At 36.4% G+C, this 18,097-nt stretch overlaps 3 protein-coding genes across 5 annotated transcripts; 2 read left to right on the top strand and 1 right to left on the bottom strand.

The window, feature by feature from the left end:
• Positions 1 to 3,801: 3,801 nt before the first annotated feature.
• Positions 3,802 to 7,903, top strand: LOC125207173 (squamosa promoter-binding-like protein 12). 3 transcript variants are annotated; one of them, XM_048106401.1, is made up of 5 exons: positions 3,802 to 3,920; positions 5,592 to 6,320; positions 6,422 to 6,552; positions 6,996 to 7,253; positions 7,404 to 7,903. In XM_048106401.1, exons 2-5 carry the CDS (start codon positions 5,656 to 5,658, stop codon positions 7,721 to 7,723), a joined length of 1,374 nt encoding a protein of 457 aa, XP_047962358.1. In that variant the 5' UTR covers positions 3,802 to 3,920; positions 5,592 to 5,655; the 3' UTR covers positions 7,724 to 7,903. The 3 variants fall into 3 exon arrangements, with proteins under 3 accessions (XP_047962358.1, XP_047962359.1, XP_047962357.1); XM_048106402.1 differs by having other exon boundaries at positions 3,841 to 3,857; XM_048106400.1 differs by lacking the exon at positions 3,802 to 3,920 and adding an exon at positions 4,460 to 5,141.
• Positions 7,904 to 11,746: 3,843 nt separating this feature from the next.
• Positions 11,747 to 13,119, bottom strand: LOC125204287 (non-specific lipid transfer protein GPI-anchored 1-like). Its single transcript, XM_048102891.1, has 2 exons — positions 12,705 to 13,119; positions 11,747 to 12,106 (listed from the first exon to the last, which is right to left on the bottom strand). The coding sequence occupies exons 1-2, from the start codon at positions 13,045 to 13,047 to the stop codon at positions 11,910 to 11,912; spliced, it is 540 nt and encodes a 179-aa protein (XP_047958848.1). The 5' UTR covers positions 13,048 to 13,119; the 3' UTR covers positions 11,747 to 11,909.
• Positions 13,120 to 15,068: 1,949 nt separating this feature from the next.
• On the top strand, positions 15,069 to 16,180 carry LOC125204224 (probable methyltransferase At1g27930). Its single transcript, XM_048102819.1, has 2 exons — positions 15,069 to 15,668; positions 15,739 to 16,180. Exons 1-2 carry the CDS (start codon positions 15,136 to 15,138, stop codon positions 16,043 to 16,045), a joined length of 840 nt encoding a protein of 279 aa, XP_047958776.1. The 5' UTR covers positions 15,069 to 15,135; the 3' UTR covers positions 16,046 to 16,180.
• Positions 16,181 to 18,097: the final 1,917 nt, after the last annotated feature.

Genomic DNA, 18,097 nt, shown 5'->3' with positions numbered 1-18,097 from the left:
CACTTGTATATGTTAGTTTTAAATGATATGTGAGTGGAATGAGTTAGTGGAATGTGGGGTCTCTTTACCATTTATGATAATTATGAACCGTAACTCCTATTCGTGGACGGACCAAAATGGGAAAACGAGACTCCTATTCTTGGACGGAGGGAATATTAGTTAAGAATTCCATATAATTAAACTGGATAAACTATAGTACACCTTCCATTCCACAGTAGTGGAATCATTTTGTCATTTTAGTACGTTCCACAGTAGTGAAATCATTTCATTTTTTTTAGTAAAAGTCAACACATTTCTTCTCACTTATTTTACTCTCTCTTATTTTATTCTTTTTTTATCTATCTACCTTTTTCCTCTCCTACTTTATTCTTCGTTTACTTAACTCACTAAACACAATTTTTTATAATTTTTATGCTAAAAAGAAATACTTCAATTACTATAAAATAGAGGGGGTACTATATTTTTTTTCATAGGTTTACCTTATTTTACAATAAAAATTTTTTACAAAAATGAGATGTATGGTAGTATGAAACGTTAGCGCAAAAAACAAAATAAAAAATAAATTGGAGGCAGAGAGGACAAGAAGAAAGCGCTTTTAAGTGGAAAACGACAGCGAGTCGACTCGGTTTGGATGCGTCTGTCATGTGCGAATTGCCAGAAAAATTCCCATCTCGACCGTCCACGTGTAGAGGATGGACCCCGTTCGTCAGTTCTCCCTCACCATATCGCTAACTAGTGGACGCTCACACACCATACCACTTCTAGTGGACCCACCACTACCACTCGAATTACCATTTCTATAATTAACTTTCCTTATTAGAGTATCCTTTGCACTTATTTTTTTTTATTCATTACCAGTCATATTGACATGCCATTATATGTTATTTCCTTAACATTTTTATGAGTACATATCTTATTCTTTAATTTATATAGTTTATAATTGTAAATATTTATTTATATATCTTAATTAATTAAATTAATATAGTTAAGATTAAAAAATTCTATTAGAATTTGAACAGTTACATACTTAAAATAAAATTACATACGCAAATGATAAAAATAATTTCAGTTCATCAATAAATATTATCGAAGTGTACCAAATGCCTAAGGCATTGGCTTGACGATCACGTATGGACTCACAGACAATAACACTTCTGGTATTTCCTAAATGTCGGAGGCACACTATAAATGAGACCTTGCAAGAAGTTCAGGTGCAAACTATGTACATGCCTTCCCATTTAGGAGTGCCCTTATTGATCATGTCATTGAACGAATTATCTTCGAACGGGAAAATTTTTGGCACGTTTATATTTATATAAGCGAGATCAATTTTAAAAAAAAGATAATTGATAATAAAGAGAAGTTGGAGAAAATGAAGAAGAATCAGAGTTAAGGTGTGGAATAAGATGAAATGAAGAGTATTTATAAATGTTGATATCATATTTCAATTGAGTACACATGAAGTGAATCAAATATTCTTTTTTTCCTTGTATATTTTATGCATTTTCTCATGTTTTATTCTGACATTTGGTATTAATTTCATTCGGTCTTGAATCAAGGTTAAAACGGAGATATGATAATGTTTTGAGCAAGAATTAGGAGAGCATCACGACAATCCACCCGATCGGGTGAGTCGTGCAAAGTTGTGCGGAGCTTCTATCTGACCAAATGAAATTGTCATCACATTTCACTCGTTTGGAGCGTGGCAATTTTGTGAAAACCACATTTAAATGAAGGGAAAAGGACATTTTGACATATATTCTATACATGAAAGTTAAAAAATCACAAAGAATAAGGAAAATTAGTCATAGAAGAAAATAAACCATATGAACTCTATCATCTCGAAGGACAACAAACTCATACAATTTTCGTTATTTTTTAAATTAATTTTTACTGAAATGTTTGGATATTTCACTCAATTGCCTTGAACACAATGTAGGGTTCAAATTGTGAAGTACTCTCTAACTAGTATGTAGTAGTAAGTGTCTGTCTCACTTCACGTCTTTAATGCACATTTTCTTAAGGCTATAAGTATATTGTAGAGAAGTCTTCGATAACATATTTATCTGCATACTTAGCTAGAAGCAGAACTTTGTTCGGGAATTTAGGATACTTAGTTATTTAGAGTAGGAAGTGTGAATGTATATATATATGTTGTAGTAGTAGGTGGAGCTAAATTAACAGTTATGCTTCCGTAAGATCATTAATCAATCAGAGGTATTTGCTAAGTGTTCAACTAGCTATGATTCTAGAATTCGAGAATATGTCGAGCACAATTTCGATCTCAAAATATCCCTTTGACGTTGCAATCTTGCAGCAGAAGAATAATTATAGACAATAGTTAAATTTGTTGTGTTCATTTGATATTGAAATATCGTGGTCTAAGAGCATCGCCAACGGCGGATGTCTCGGTGGACGTAGGACCAGCGTGCTCGACGTCCGTCGCGGACGTCCGCCATTACGTGGGAGGGAGGCAGACACGGACGTCCGGCGGACACGGGAGATCCACGGTGTTGCCGGGACGTCCGCCATTGTGTCGTGCTGACGGACGTTCGATTTTTTATTTTATTTTATTTTGTTAGTTTAAGTTTTTTTTAAAAAAATAATTATGTACTTTTTTTTAAAAAAATAAAGTGGTTGCATTTTTTCCGTATTCGTGTTGAAATTTTAATTTCGTACATTGCTTAATTCCGTAAATTGTTTAATTTGATGAAATTGTGATTTTTTTTATTGCAGGAAGTCTGCGCGGCAAGGGCGAGGGACATTCGCCACTGTGCAGTGGGAAGTCCTTATGACGTGGCAGTGCTGTGAGAGGTCCTTATGACGTGGCAGAAGGTGTTTTTGGGAAGTCCGTCGGGAAGGCTATGGGACATCCGTCCCCATTGGAGATGCTCTAAAATAAGGTAACACGCCATTGCATGCGATGGTGATACGAGCACACATTTATTAATTAGTTAGTTTAGATTTATCTTATATTTCTCATATTTGATTAGATATTATTAGATTTGTTTTAGGATATTCTTGTATCCTCACATATTATAAGTATGTGGAGTATTCCATAGCATTCAATCAATAAGAATATCAATATTATTGTTCATTCTTTTCTCCAAACAGAGAAAACCGTCGTGCTCGACGGGCACTCGCCCGCGACAGACATTTATCGATCGCCGATCTACGGACGCCGATCAGCCCGATAGGATTATCCTGTCAGATGGCCACATAGAGTGCGCGTTGCTGCGAAACACACGGCCCGCGAGACTTAGCAACGGCCGAAACCGTTCCCCACAATGGTGCGCTGGCAGCTGGGAATGCCCTTAAAGAAGGCTCTAAAGAGCACCAGTGCAGTATGCAGATGCTCTAAAGTATAATAAAATTGCATAATTTTAATTAGAAGCAATACCTTATAGGAGCAATGAAAAGACAAGTTAGTATTTAAATACTAGTACATCAGATCACAGTATAAAGCGGCAAGATCATACATAAAGAGTGGCATAACCGCAAAAGCAAAAAAATACTAGTAGTAAAAAACATTACATACATAGAAATAGAAGTATACCAATTTAACAAAGAAATACAACTCCAAGGCAGAATTTTCCATTGGTCAAAGGTAATGTAAATCCATGTAAGGTGGAGAGCCCCCAACCGTCCGATCTACCTCGCTCCCACCGGTATTCGTTGAGATAGACACACAGCGGATCACAGTATGGGTCCCACACCCACTGTGTAAAATACTCACACCATTGTTATTGCCGATTTGCCCCCACACCTCAAATTACTTTTTTTTTTTTTTTCTCTCAATTATTTATATCTAAAAAATTTCGCCTCTCTCAGTCTGTAAGTCTCACTTTCTCCTTTTGGTAAGATAAATTCCACTCTCTTTCCCTCCCACTTCCCAAACTCCCTCTCTCTCTCTTAACTGGGTAAGCTACAGTTTTCTCTCAATTCCTTTCTTATCAGGAAAATTATGTTACTTTCATGTCCTTGTTTGTTGTAGTATCTCAGTATCTGTGTGTTATGTTATTTAATTATTTAACTAACTCCTCTGCTACTGGAATGATTGCTTGCGACCGAGCTGTAATGATTCAACGTTGGGGGGAGTGAAGGAGTAATTGATGGATGGAGTATATCAGTGAGATTTGAGGAAATCATAACTGCTCCATTTTTTGGTTGTGCTTTCTGTTTTAGGAGAAACAATTAAGGGAATTGTCTGCAGCGGGGGGATTATTAGGCGAAGACTTTCCTAATATGTGCAAAGAAGCCCCCACCTCTCTCTCTCTTTATCTCTATCTCTTCCTTGATGGTTTTTATTTTTCTCTTTTTCTTTCCGCCCCTTTTGGAGGAGTACTAATTTTTGGGGCTGTGGTGTCTGAGGTGTTTCCACGTCATTGAGGATGGGCAAGCGACGTTGGAGAAAGGGAAAAATGTTTGCTGTGGCCTGTGAGCGAGTTTCTTCTAGTTTTTGGTTGTTTATTCTTGTAAAAAGCTCTGAATAGGGGATGGGGGACCATAACGACCCATCAACTACCCCTATTTTCTCTACTTTTTTAAACTTGATTTAACTATACGAGTATAAAAAAACTGCAGCAGCCAGCAGGTAAGTAAGAATTTTTTGCATAAAATTTGGAAGGGAGGGAGGGCTTGACTATATTCATATTTTTATTTCTACTTGGATTAGTGCAACTTTAACTCTTACTTATAATTCTTTTATGTTGGAGTTTAGTTTGGTGGTGAAGAGGCCAAAAGCAAACATATCTTGGTCTTTTTTTTTTGTTTGAAGAAAATGATTAGACCATTATCTTTTCTTTTTGTGGTTATGTTTAAGAGGCATCTCAGTCAATCTTGGTAGTGCGTATTGCCAGAAAAGAACTGAGAAGATAATTAAACACCAGGTTGAGGATAAAAGAGAAGTGAAAAGGGAAAGGTACAAAGCAGAGTCTTTATTGCTATCAAAAAGGATGGTGATTGCAGGCAGTTAACAGTAAAAATCTCTTTTTTCCACTCATTTGATTGCTCAAGTGAATGGGCTAAAAAACAAAGTATATCACCTACCACTTCTTCTTTTAGCTACCGACTACTATTCATCTGTTGTTGGAGAGCAGCTAATCTGCTTCGTTTCGTGGTGGGATGATTGGAAAAAGATGGTATTTTTGCTAATTATCTGAGATTCTGTGCTGCCACAATGTTTCTTGATGTGTACGCTTGGCCTTCTGGTTCAAGATTGGGTTTCTTATTGAACTTATTTATCATATCAGTATGTTTGATTGGTTTATTTTTGTGTGTGTGTTTGCTCGTGTTTTCCGCTCTGAATTTTGGATTTGGGGGCTGAGTACATGTGGTGATATCGGTGATGCGTTTTGGTTGTCATGAAGCGTATTGATTATACATTTGTGATTTCCTTATCCATGAAACATGAAGCTATAATTTCTTTAGGGGTGATTACTTCGTGATGTCTTCTTAGTGATTCTGATAAAATTTTGGGTATGGATAACCTATTTGTTGTTTGATCCTTCTGAAGGAGTTTCACCTACTATTTTGCTTGTTATGTAGAGTTTCTTCCTCGAATCTGAAGAGTTTAATTTTATATCTTGCAGTTTCAGCCTAGGCCCTGGTATATGATGCATTATTTGTGCTAGATTAATTGAGAAATTCTACCTAATGAGCCACTATTTGGAGATGGATTGGAATGCTAAGTGGGATTGGGAAAGCTATGATGCATTTGGTCCAAAAACAACAGAAAATCCTAAGAAGCTGCAACTAGTGGATTGGACTATTATTGATGATAGGGAAATTGATGCTGGATCCTTCAATCTCTCAGCAGGAGCCTCTGGCTCTGATGGTGGCCATGTTTCTTCAGCAAAAAGCTCAATATCAGCTTCTGATTCTTCCACAAAAGATGGGCAAACCCCCCCAGACTTCAGGCTAATGGCATATGAAGATTTTTCTGGAAATTTTAAGATTACAGAACGTGAAGGAACTAAGATTTCTGGAACTTCTCCACCTCTGGAAGCTTCCATTGGCTCTGTAGAACCACTTATTGGCCTCAAGCTTGGAAAGAGAACATACTTTGAGAATAGTGGTGCTGGAGGTCATGTTAAGAGTGCATCTTCCACTGGGCCTACTGCATCCACCGCTTCATTGAAGAAAACTAAATTGCTGGGTGATAATCTCCCGATGCCTCGCTGTGTAGTTGAGGGCTGCAATTCCGACCTTTCAACAGGTAAAGAGTATCACCGGAAGCATAGGGTTTGTGATAGCCATTCTAAAGCCCCAAAGGTTGTTGTTGGTGGCCTTGAACGCCGGTTTTGCCAGCAGTGTAGCAGGTAGACACAGAAGACAAATTGTCTCATAACATTTTATATGACTTTTTTCTTTTAATGGTTATAAGTTTTCATTGTTTTAATGCCACTCTCTCTGTTTGAAGGTTTCATAACATATCTGAATTTGACGAAAAGAAACGCAGTTGTAGAAGAAGACTTTCTGATCATAATGCTCGACGCAGGAAGCCACAGCAGGAAATTCAGTATAATTCAAGGCTCTCATCACCATTCTATGGTATATTTATCCATTTCAGTCCTTACAGTTTTCAGTTTTCAGCTTTCTAACTCGTAAAAGGTTGATGGTAAAGTTGTTTTCAGTCCTTTACACACAATATTTTGGCATTCTGTATGAGTAATCTTAAAGAAAATATATTTCTAATATAAGGACTTGTTGAACCTTGTAGAACTAATCAAGTATAGTGGAGCATTTGAGAAATTTTCATGTGGACACTGACATTAATATGATCATATCTGGCTCATTTGTGTTAGAAGACTTTGGTATGTAAATAAGTGTGTCAACGTTTTATCATGAGTAAAATTTGCTTGTTCCTATAAGCCCTAAGCTGAAAATGGGAGGGGACAAAATTCATAGGGGAGAGTTAGAAATGTTGGCTTCGTGTGCTAAACAATAGTGCAAGTTTTGGTAGTAATTAGCCTAATTTGGTTTGTCACGCGCAGGAGGAAGGCAGCAAATGAATTTTATGATGAGCAATTCTGCACTTGTACACTCTAGAGCTATGGGTGATGCAGCATGGGATAGCACCAAGTTCACCCTGACCAAAGGGTATCATCCTTTGAAGTCTAGTGGAGATGGGGTTAGCAGCGAGCAGATGCATATACCAGGAGCTAAACTTACACATTTCACCAACATGCAAAGCAGTGCAGCCAAAGGATTTCCCACATCAAAGAGCTCTGTGGCTGATGTTTCAAATCCAGGTGTGTTTCTACTCAAATCCCCATCAGCAGTAGCATTACTAGAAAAGGGTTATTGCTTAGAAGGTTTTTGTTTGTTACAAAGATAGGCAACTCGACTTGCCATTGGACTTGAGAGTGAAGTTGATTATGTTTGTTTTTGCAAATATGTAGGTTCGAAGTATTCTCCCCACTTAGATGCAGCACCCGAGTATGGTCGTGCTCTCTCTCTTCTGTCAAGTAATTCGTGGGCTCCATGTGGATCAGAATCCATGGCTTTGAATCAAATTCAAGAAAATAAAACCTGCATAAGTCAGCCTTTACCTACGATGCATGGAATCCCAGAAGGGGTGCCCCTCTCTTCTTCAGAATTGTGGCTGCATCAGCCGCCTTCTGCTCATCCTCCATTGCCAGGCAACACTAACTTCCCGGAAATCCAGCTATTCATAACACCATATGAGGAGACAGACTTATATTCCAACATAATGAACTGACTACCATTCAAAAGCACAATCTTGTTATTTTGTATTTTGAACGCTAGCTGCACAAGTGTCCTCCTTGTTAGTTGATAAATTTATAAGGTTCTTGCCTTCCACAGCATATTCTGTTAGTGTGGAGCTAACGTTGCAAATTTGTGTGTTCTTTGGATAATCAACCTTGTTTGTTTGGAGACATTTTTTTGCTTTATCAAAAATTAAATTACAGGTAACAGATATGAGATCATATTCAAAGTCTTATATATCCCCAACAATACTTATTTTGAATTTTGATAACGTGGGTATCATTGCAAAGTGAATAACAAAACTAAGGCTGAATATGGTTGGGGTTGGGAAGGGCGGGAGGGGGAGGGGCCGGACAGCCGCGAACGCATATATTTCCAAAGCATGCACAGAAGCCACACTTGGAACATATCGGAAAGCAATCTCGGTCGACTCTGCAATATGGCAATGGCAGTGGTGCTTCAGCTTCTACTCCCACATTCTTTATTCCACCTGCATCCAATTTATTCACCACCCCAAATCACAATATATATAGGAGTTCTTTTCATCTAATTTTAAGTAGTATAACTGTATATGAGGATAATATTAGTATTACCGGATAACAGAGCGAAAAAGGAGACTAGAAGGAGAAAGAGGAATCTGGCTTTCTTCATTTTATGCTCCTTCAAATAAATCTCACACTCACAATACGTATATTTTTCGTTTATTTGTGGTGTGGAGATTCATTAGCAAACACCTTTTTATACCCCATTTTTTAGAATCAATAGCATTAATATTTCGCGTGATCCACTAAACATTAAAATGGTGACTTGTTTCTGGATGCATACAAAACGTTTCGTAAATTAACACTTTTTTCCGTTTATTTCCTAATCTTAATGGTTGTCTTCGGCAAACTCTAATTAAATGTATTTATGAAGAATTTGAGTATGATGATGCGTACAATCCTCAAACGTTACGTCGGTGATAACATCACATTACAAATACGCCATTTACAGTACTCCCTCCGTCTCGCTTAAGATGACACGTTTTCCTTTTTAATTTGTCCCAACTAAGATGACATATTTCCTTTTTTGGAAATTTTCTCTCTCCAATTAATACACTCAACCACTTTTTCTCACTCCTATTAAAATATTCATCTTTCTTTATCTCTCTACTTTAATACTTACACCTACCTTTTCTCTCTCCAATTAAATACTTTAACCAATAACTCCTAAAATCTCGTGCCGGCTATGCAATGTGTCATCTTAGACTGGACGGAGGGAGTAATATTTTGCTTAGAAGTAGTTGTAATGGGTAAGGATTAGAATTGGATTTTGTTGGGATCAAGTTATATACGTATGAGACATTTTTAGATGTACCGTCTCGTATCGCTTGTATCTGGTCACACTACCATAATATACTATGGTATTGGTATACGAGGAATGGTATGCTATCTATTTTATTTGAGTTCATTATAGTATTTAGTTTGCTTCTAATACATTAAAAAATATTATTGAAATTTTTAATTTAAAATTATAGAGAAAACGAGCAAATTGAGCTTTGATTTTTATGAATTTTGTGAAATTAAAATTTTCAATAACATTCTTTAATGTATTAGAATTAAACTATATATATAAATCAAAACGAACAACGTTAAACGTGCGTCAAATGAGAGTGGTACTCGTATAATGAGCTCACATGTAATATGTAGCATATCATTCCTAATTGGATTCAAATTATAGTTTCCCGTAAGACTGGTATCCATATTTAAATTCAAATTAAAATGGAATTCGAATCCAATTTTCCCTAATCCAATTTTGAGTAAATTAGACATATGTCACGAATGAAAAGGCAATTTTAATTTTAAGCACAAGAACTTATACGGTTTGTGCCAAGAGATCATCAAGGAAACAAATCAGAGGACTGATCGAGCCTCCCGAGATTTAATTTCACAAATTCAGCTTACCATGTAGTAGTAGTACAAAGTAAATCATGGAGTACCTATTAAAGACATGCAATCCTTTACTGATTTCATTGAGTTGAATAAGAATACAAAACAAATGGAGTATTTAACAATATGAGACCTTTGGTCTCAGACATTAACCTCTTTACCGCTTAACCAACTCACACATGCGAATCATTTACATTTATGTTTAATAGCAAAGGAGTCGATATCTTATGCATTAAATTCCACGTAACCTTATTTAAAGTCATTAGATAATAATTTGATTACATCATTCTTTACGAATATGTGAACGTTGGATATATATTTATCTTTTTAGTGAAAAAATATTCAATTTTGATTTGATTTTTATAATTTGGTCTATCTTTACCGAAATAGAATTAAGGTATACTCACTTCGTCCTATTCTAAGTCACACATTTTTCTTTTTGGGATATCACACTCTAATGACACAATTTTTTTAAGATTAGAAACATCTCTATGTTTTTTATATACTTTACTTTATTATCTCTTCAATTAACTCATAAAACAAACATTATATAAAATCTTGTGCCAAATAAGAATCGCTCCACTTAAAATGACACAGAGGGAGTATTAGTCAAAACATAACTATAGGAAACATAAGGCGTGATCGTGATGTCAGTGACGACATAGAGACGTTGTATAAGAAAAGGGTAAATGGCCAAAAAAATCATGAAGTTTGGCCGAATTCTGGTCTATCCTGCAATTTAAAAAACGACCAATCATATCATAGCTTGACAATTTTCTCAATTGTCCTATAGCAAAAAGTTTCATCATGCCACGTTTCTGAATTTATCCACGTAACTCGTGCATGTGTAAAATTTAAAGACATAATTAACTAATTAATATATGTTGTTTAAATAGTCGAATGTTTTGTTTGTATGATATTTTTTGTTTGCCAAAAGCATATATACATAATTTCTCCCATATCATAAACTATGAGACAATTATGAAAAATGTCAAAGTTATGATATAATTGGTCATTTCTTTAAAGTTTCTGGATAGACCAGAATTTAACCGAACTTTATGGTTTTTTGGCCATTTATCCTATGACCTGAATATTGTGTGTTCACTTGAGTAGTTATAAATTTTGAGAATCTTACTGCACGTCATTAGATAGATTCGTTGTATGACTAGAGAGATGGTTAATTAGATTTAGGACTCTAATTACTCGTGAGCTATTTGTTGTATACTTTAAAATTTTCAGCATGGCCTCAAAATCTTTATAAATCTTGCAAGCGAAACTCAAAATATAAAAAATCTTTAAGGGCTCGTTTGATAAGAAAGATGAGATATAACAAGATTTGTTAAATAAGATAAGAAATGCGGGCTTCGTGTCAAGATAAGCTCGGATGAAGGTATTTTCGTTGTTGTTTGGTAGACAAGAAATTATCTAGATTTTGTATTAATAAATCATAATAAATGAGGTAGAAATGCCATCCGACCAAATTTGTGAGATACATATCTTTGTATTTTAAGAAAAAATTTGCGGGCTCGGATGGGCCATAGAGAAAACCACGGGCTGACATAATAGGTTAACTATGATATCAAACACTTAAAATAGTCATATAAATATCTATATCTAGACATTACTAACTTATCAAACGGGCATAGTACTACGTGTTTTATAGTAGTAGTATAATTTAATTTAAACTAAATCTTGAACAAACTATAGCACATCATATAAATATGAGGTTTAATTTACGAAATATTTGCGCGAGTGAAGTAGAATATAGGTTTGTGTTAGAATGAACACATCTTAAAGTAACACCATGCCATCATTCCTAGCCAATCATTTGTACACATGGATGAATAATCAGCTACCATATGACAATCATAAAAATTGTTCAAAGGCAAATTTTCTCGGGCTGCAATATCCAATACGCTAGATTGCAATTTTTCCCGTCTGCAATATTCAATACGTTGGACTGCAATCTATAGATTGCAGTCATGAGTATTGGATATTGCAGTGTAGCGTTTATAATATTGCAGTGTAGCGTGGTGTCATAGTGTCACTTTAAGAGGTGTTGTCATTTTAACGCACCCCGTAGTATATACGTGCTATAATACGCAGTTAATTAGTTAAAATGGAAGGCAAAAGTTGATAATAGTCGAAGCTAAAAGTAGGATAGGCGTTGCTCAACAACAAGCGTGGAAGCTAAATAAAATTCATTCATCTTAAACTTCAAACATAAACCACTTTCAAACTGATCTCCGCTTAAAAAGGCGTCACCCACAAGATGAACATCGCCGTCGCCACTGTTACGCATCCTGCAACTTGAGGTTTCTGCCAATCCCCCTTATTGGGTGTTGGCGACGACGTTCCCGGTGTTGCCACTGGTGTTGAAGTCGCGCTCGTGGAGGTGTTGGTGAAGATGGCGGCGTCAGGGGAGTTTGGAGGCAGGTTTAGAAGCTCTGTCCATTGCAACAATGCGTCAAATTTAACAGTCGGTTTATATAACTAATTAAGTGTGTCTCAGGAACTTTTTCAATAGAGAGAATGGATCGTGTCACATCTCTCTCCTTAATTTCCTACCAAATGGAAATTAATACTCCATGCCATGTGCCATGTGGTAACATGTTTATCAACTTGTCCACTATAATAAATAAATACTTGCATGTTTTGTACCCTTTGTTTATTTACCTACTAATTTTCTCAAATCTTATGCATTAAAGGTACATTAGTACTTTTGCGGATACTTGATAAGAAATTCATTTAGTAGTAGTACAATATTTTGGTCCCAGCATCAATATTCAACCTGTCAATTTCAATTTCGAGTCTGTCTTTTGCGGATACTTAATAGGGAGTAGTATAAGATTTTATCAAGAACACTATTTTCGCATATTATTACACAATAATGGAATTCAAAATCATTTAGTTGTGCTCAAGAGTTTAGTAGTTGAAGTATTTGATTTCTGAGGAAATATAAATAGATAGGTTAATCTAGTTTGAAATGAAAATAAAAGTATGTGCAGGTTAAAGTAATTAATTTGAAGTAAAAAGGGAGCTTACTAGGGCATTCAGTGATGCTGGCATTAGCGAGCTTACAAGCGGAGGGGAGCTGCAGCAGGAGAGACTCCTGGACGCCCATGCTCTTGATGGCGGGATTGGATCCGTTGTGCACCTGCTCTATGATGTAGCAAAGGCACGCCGGATCTGTGTCCTTGAGCTCCGTCACCGAGTTGCAGCAGTCCTTACTCGGCGCCTTGGCCTTCGCCGTTACAAACGACAGGCACTGCGTCACCTTCTGGAACTCCGCTGCGCACTTCTCAGCTATCGTTTCCGCTCCTCCACCCGCCACCACCGCCAAGCAGAGGATCGCGGCGGCCAGCTTAGCGCTCCTTTTCATCGCCATTTAATTTCTAGGAGTATTTTGTTTAGATGTGAGAGAGAGGAAGAATGAGGATTTGTAGCAGTAGCAAGCATTGAATTGAAATTGGATAGTGGTAGATGCTAAAATTTATGTCTCCGGCATACGCATTAATGAGTTCATTCAATTCATTGTTTGGTTGACCATGCACGCGGCATCATGCCTTCCACGTGGAACCTGCCTTCATTCAATCCTAATTCCTATGGACTCTAACTGTACAATTATTATTTGTACTTTCTAGCCCAATAAACGTATTACTCTATAGTTTTCTCTTCAGATTTTCGAGTATGGACGAGGCCCAATAAACCCAGCATTATAATCGCTTTGGATTGTTTTTCAATAAAAATTGAAGTACAATCTATTTTTATGAAATGAACAAAAATAATAAATTTAAATAATTTTGATGCTACACACTGATGTTAGTAAAATTTGTGAACTTTGTCCTCGTCTATTCAGTATTAGTAATATGGAGCATGTATTTAGTCTGGTTCAAATACTTTAGAAATTGGTACTGATGGAGTCATAAATTTATAACTTACATGAAAATCAATTCGATTTCTTAATACTATATTTTTGCAAATACTTGAATTATGTATATTAGTGACGTGTCACATATATGGAACAAATTGAATTAAATAAAAGTACTCTTTTCCAGTTTTCCGCATGTGCAAGTCGTCACACTCTTTTCCTTGAGGCAAACAATTCTGGGTTGAAAATTGAGGTATTTTCTCCAACCCTCACCTTGTGTTTGGGATTTTGAGTCTCCATACATACGGAAACTGGGTCCCAAACTCTGACACAAAACTAGTACAATTTTCGTTCATTTTTAATTACTAGTACTATTTTTCTTTTATAAATTTAGTGTTGGAGTGTTAGATAATTGGTAGTAATAAGATTGGGATCACAGATTTTGAATTGAAATAAAAGGCTAAACAAAAAGAAAAATATTTGGATATTCTAGTCCAGAAGAGTGCGTGTAGCGTTTGGTTTGAAATATAAAAGCTAGAAGCCTACAAATCTAATCCCAATAGAGGGAGGCGACGATAATTAAATTTTGATACGGGAGATTTAGAAGTTGACGAATAAGATGAGGTGTAGTAATTGTAGCGGGTATTGATTTATGGGAAGTGGTAATGAAATGGACATGCGTTCCCACTCACCATAAACTCACCTCTCCCTCTTTTGTTTTACATGTAGACTCCTATTATTTTATTCTATAAAAATTGCAGATATTTATTTGTGATATTTAGACGAACAGAGAAATTACTATCACCGTATTTTCGGAATAAGCTATATTTGAACAATAAATATTGAAGGTTCTTTCGATTTGTTATTGCAAAATTTTTATGATTGCCTGAAAATAAGTCAAAAACAAACTCACACGACAAATGTGGTTTGCAATTGATAAGGAGATCACACCTTTTAATTCTGTTCTGGTTCTTGTAAAGAAACAAACTACTCCAACTAATTCCCCTATATTTGTCCCTTTTAGGATAGCAGAAAACCATTATTTGGAATCTCTCCACCATTATCTTATTATTAGTACAATTATCTACCAGTCGGTGCTAATAAAATAATACTACTACTAATATTTGGCTAGTAGAAACGTAGTATTGTTTTTAAAAGATACATTGTCTGAGGAAGGTATATCCTAAAATGATGACATTTTATCGATTAAAAGGCATATTTTTATAGTAATAAAAATACTGTAACTGCAATGATGAAAGTTATACAATGTTAAATATTTTCACAAGTTCCATTTAGTATGAAATTTTTTTGAATAACACAGATTTTAAGTAGAAGAAATTAAATATTTGAATAAAAAGTGAAGAAACAAATTTATCCTGTATATAAAAATAGAATATTTTAATTGAGATATTATCTTGAATAAGAAAGAGGAAATAGTAATAATGAAAAATATAGAAACTCTATTAGTCAAAGCCTTAACCCCTTAAACCAAAAATAAATATACAAATAATTAATAGTAATAAAATAAATACTAGTACTAAATGTGGGCGAGGAAGAATTCTGGTTTGGTCCCAGTCCCAAATCCCTCAAAAAGAAGAGAAAATAATGCAGAAAAACAACAACCAAAGCCAGGTGGCGGAGAGCCGATGGCCCCTGAGGCTGGTGGTGATGGGGCTGATCGGAGGCGCATCGCTGGTGTTCCTTCTCCTCGGTAAGAACTCGTCGGCCCCGTTCCTGTGCGGCGCGTGGGGGTCACGCGTCTCCGGGCCGGCCACCAGCCTCCAGTTAGAGGCGATCCTCCACTACGCGACGTCGACGGTGGTGCCGCAGCAGTCCCGGGGCGAGATTTCAGTCACGTTCAACGTCCTCCGGGCGTCGGGGCCCGCCGACTTCCTCGTCTTCGGACTCGGGCGCGATTCACTCATGTGGGCCTCCCTCAATCCACGTGGCAGGACGCTATTCCTGGAGGAGGATCCCAAGTGGGTCCAAACCGTCCTCAAAGACGCCCCTGCCCTCCGCGCCCACACCGTCCGCTACCGCAACCAACTCTCCCAAGCCGACGACTTGATGCACCATTTCCGCTCCGAGCCTCATTGCTCCCCGAATAAATCTTTCCTACGTGGCAACCATAAATGCAGGTATTCCTATTGCTAAATGCTAATCAGTCTTTCTTTTTTCTAAATTCCGGTGAATTCATTTTGGATTCAGATTAGCGCTCAACATGCTCGCCAACGAGGTGTACGACACGGAGTGGGACCTTATAATGATCGACGCGCCGCGGGGGTACTTCCCGGAGGCGCCGGGGAGGATGGCGGCGATATACTCGGCGGCGGTGATGGCCAGGAACCGGAAGAAACCGGGCGTCACGCACGTGTTCCTACACGACGTGGATCGGAGGGTGGAGAAGATGTACGCGGAGGCGTTCCTGTGTAAGAAGAATCGGGTCAAGGCGGAGGGGAGGCTGTGGCATTTCGAGATACCGCCCGCCGCTAACATCAACTCCGCCTTTTGCTAGGCTGCGCCAACCCAGATTTTTATTTCATTTTTACTATTGTCTCCTTTTATTTTTACTATGGTGTCAAATCATGGGTAGCTTAGTTCTACTAGTATAAACAATTATAAACATGCAATAAATACATTACTTTTTTAATGGAGAATATAAGAAAAAACTTTAAGTTGCTTGTCACTATATGATAGGAGAATCTTTATATATGATATATTTCCTATTTCACAAATAGAAATTTTATTTTAATTATAGAGACTAGTTTTTAATAAACTTTTGTGGTGCTGTCAAATTTAGGTGGCTCCACCTTGACAAGATGTCAAGATAGATTGTTATAAATATCTTCTTTAAGTACAAAAAATCAACATATTATTAGAAAATGTATGTACTAAGATAAGATAAACTTTGTTCTTATGAAATAGTACTAACAATGATAAATCATAGATTTTGTTCAATGAATTTCGCTGTTATTCAGTAACACGCAACTCATACATACACCACAAACAGGAAAATAAAATCATGTTTACTGCATGTTTAAAAATTGGTGGTTAGAGGTTCATGGATTTGGTTGCGCTGGAGTCTTGACCCTTGACCCTTTCTGGGTCTAATTTATACTAATATTTCTCCACACAAACCGCTATCAAATGTAAAATGGCCTACCTTTCAAATGGTTGAAATTTAAGATATATACGACGACTCATGTAGATATTTTGCCATTTGTGCTGTTGTGCACTACAGTTTCTCTTCAATCAAGGATCATAATTTGTTGGACTTCAATTTTAGTGTGTAGGCCCATTACAAAATGTCAATTAATCAACCGACGAATTAGATAGCATATTGAAAATAAGTATGGTGAACATTGAATAATGCAAATGGCGTTATAGTATTGCCTGCAGGGGCAGAATTGGAAGAGTGGCAATTTAGTAATTAGGCAGGTATTGATTATGCAAAATCAGTGGCAGGTATATATTGATTGATATACTACTAATGACGACTTTTGAATTAGGCAGGCATTGATTGAGCAAAAAGTGGTAGTATTAGTATTAATTAGAAACAAGCAAAAAACCCCAAGTATAAAGTCTTCATAAAAGTTTTGATAAATATTAGTAGTACTAAAATAATTAAATCTATCAGCAAAGCACGAATCGACACATAAAAATTGGTCGGAATACCGAATTGAAGTGCCATGTTTCATTTAGTAAGGTGTTTGTTCGTCACTAAATCAACATTTCATATTGATTTTAGTTAAGTTAGATATTTAAAAGAGGAGATAATAAATTAATTAATTACATTTTGAACTGATTGTCCATCAACTGGCTTGCCTTTTCCTGTTCAGATATTTATTTAGAAATTTGAATAGTAGTAGTATAAGTAATTTTGTTTAATAATGTTGTGTGTAAAGATGCAGTTGAGCTTGACCCTTGGTAGCTAGCATTATCCATTCTGATTGATTATAGAATTCACAACACAAATCTGTGGAGAGAGTATGTGAGAAAGTATACTAGTGGAGTAGTATATTAGTTGATTGATTGGAGAGATGCTCTATAGCAATGCAGTTTATTGAATTTCAGGCCAGCTTTATGGTTGCCATGTGGTCTCAATGCAACCAATTATATCTTCTTCTTGTTCTTGATCCACAAACGTTGGACGACATAATTCTTGTTCCACCTACTCTATTCATAGCATTATCCACACCAGATCCTCCATTTTCTCAATTCTGATTTCTAGTTTTGTAAATGTTAAAAATTGCTTGGAACCGGTTCACAGACAAACAGTCTGTTTTTCAATTCAAAAGGATTTGATTCATTACTGGTTTAGATATATAAAATCGGGACCAAATAGTGCCATGCATTTTGAAAAACATTGATACATGGTAGATCAACTTGCAATTGAACAAAACCATTGGCCATTGCAATAGCATATTAGCAAAAACAGATATACCCCCTCATACCAAATGACTGATTATACCCCCCTCAGTCACGAGAAAATTTTTATGGATTCTTAACTTTTTTTTTACATCTAATGATCATTCATACAAAAGTAGCCAATTAAGAAACAAGGAAC

The sequence above is a fragment of the Salvia hispanica genome, chromosome 2 (genome assembly GCF_023119035.1).
Source record: "Salvia hispanica cultivar TCC Black 2014 chromosome 2, UniMelb_Shisp_WGS_1.0, whole genome shotgun sequence".
Lineage (NCBI taxonomy): Eukaryota > Viridiplantae > Streptophyta > Magnoliopsida > Lamiales > Lamiaceae > Salvia > Salvia hispanica.
This window is presented reverse-complemented; position numbering and strand designations above follow the sequence as displayed.

Bases quoted from the DNA above. Each gene is read 5' to 3' on its own strand.
- LOC125207173 (XM_048106401.1), top strand. From the start codon at position 5,656: ATGAGCCACTATTTGGAGATGGATTGGAATGCTAAGTGGGATTGGGAA. The intron at 6,553-6,995 runs GTATATTTATCC...TGTCACGCGCAG, and splicing joins GCTCTCATCACCATTCTATG to GAGGAAGGCAGCAAATGAAT. The intron at 7,254-7,403 runs GTGTGTTTCTAC...GCAAATATGTAG, and splicing joins GGCTGATGTTTCAAATCCAG to GTTCGAAGTATTCTCCCCAC.
- LOC125204224 (XM_048102819.1), top strand. From the start codon at position 15,136: ATGCAGAAAAACAACAACCAAAGCCAGGTGGCGGAGAGCCGATGGCCC. The intron at 15,669-15,738 runs GTATTCCTATTG...TTTTGGATTCAG, and splicing joins CGTGGCAACCATAAATGCAG to ATTAGCGCTCAACATGCTCG.
- LOC125204287 (XM_048102891.1), bottom strand. From the start codon at position 13,047: ATGGCGATGAAAAGGAGCGCTAAGCTGGCCGCCGCGATCCTCTGCTTG. The intron at 12,107-12,704 runs GTAAGCTCCCTT...TGCAATGGACAG, and splicing joins CAGCATCACTGAATGCCCTA to AGCTTCTAAACCTGCCTCCA.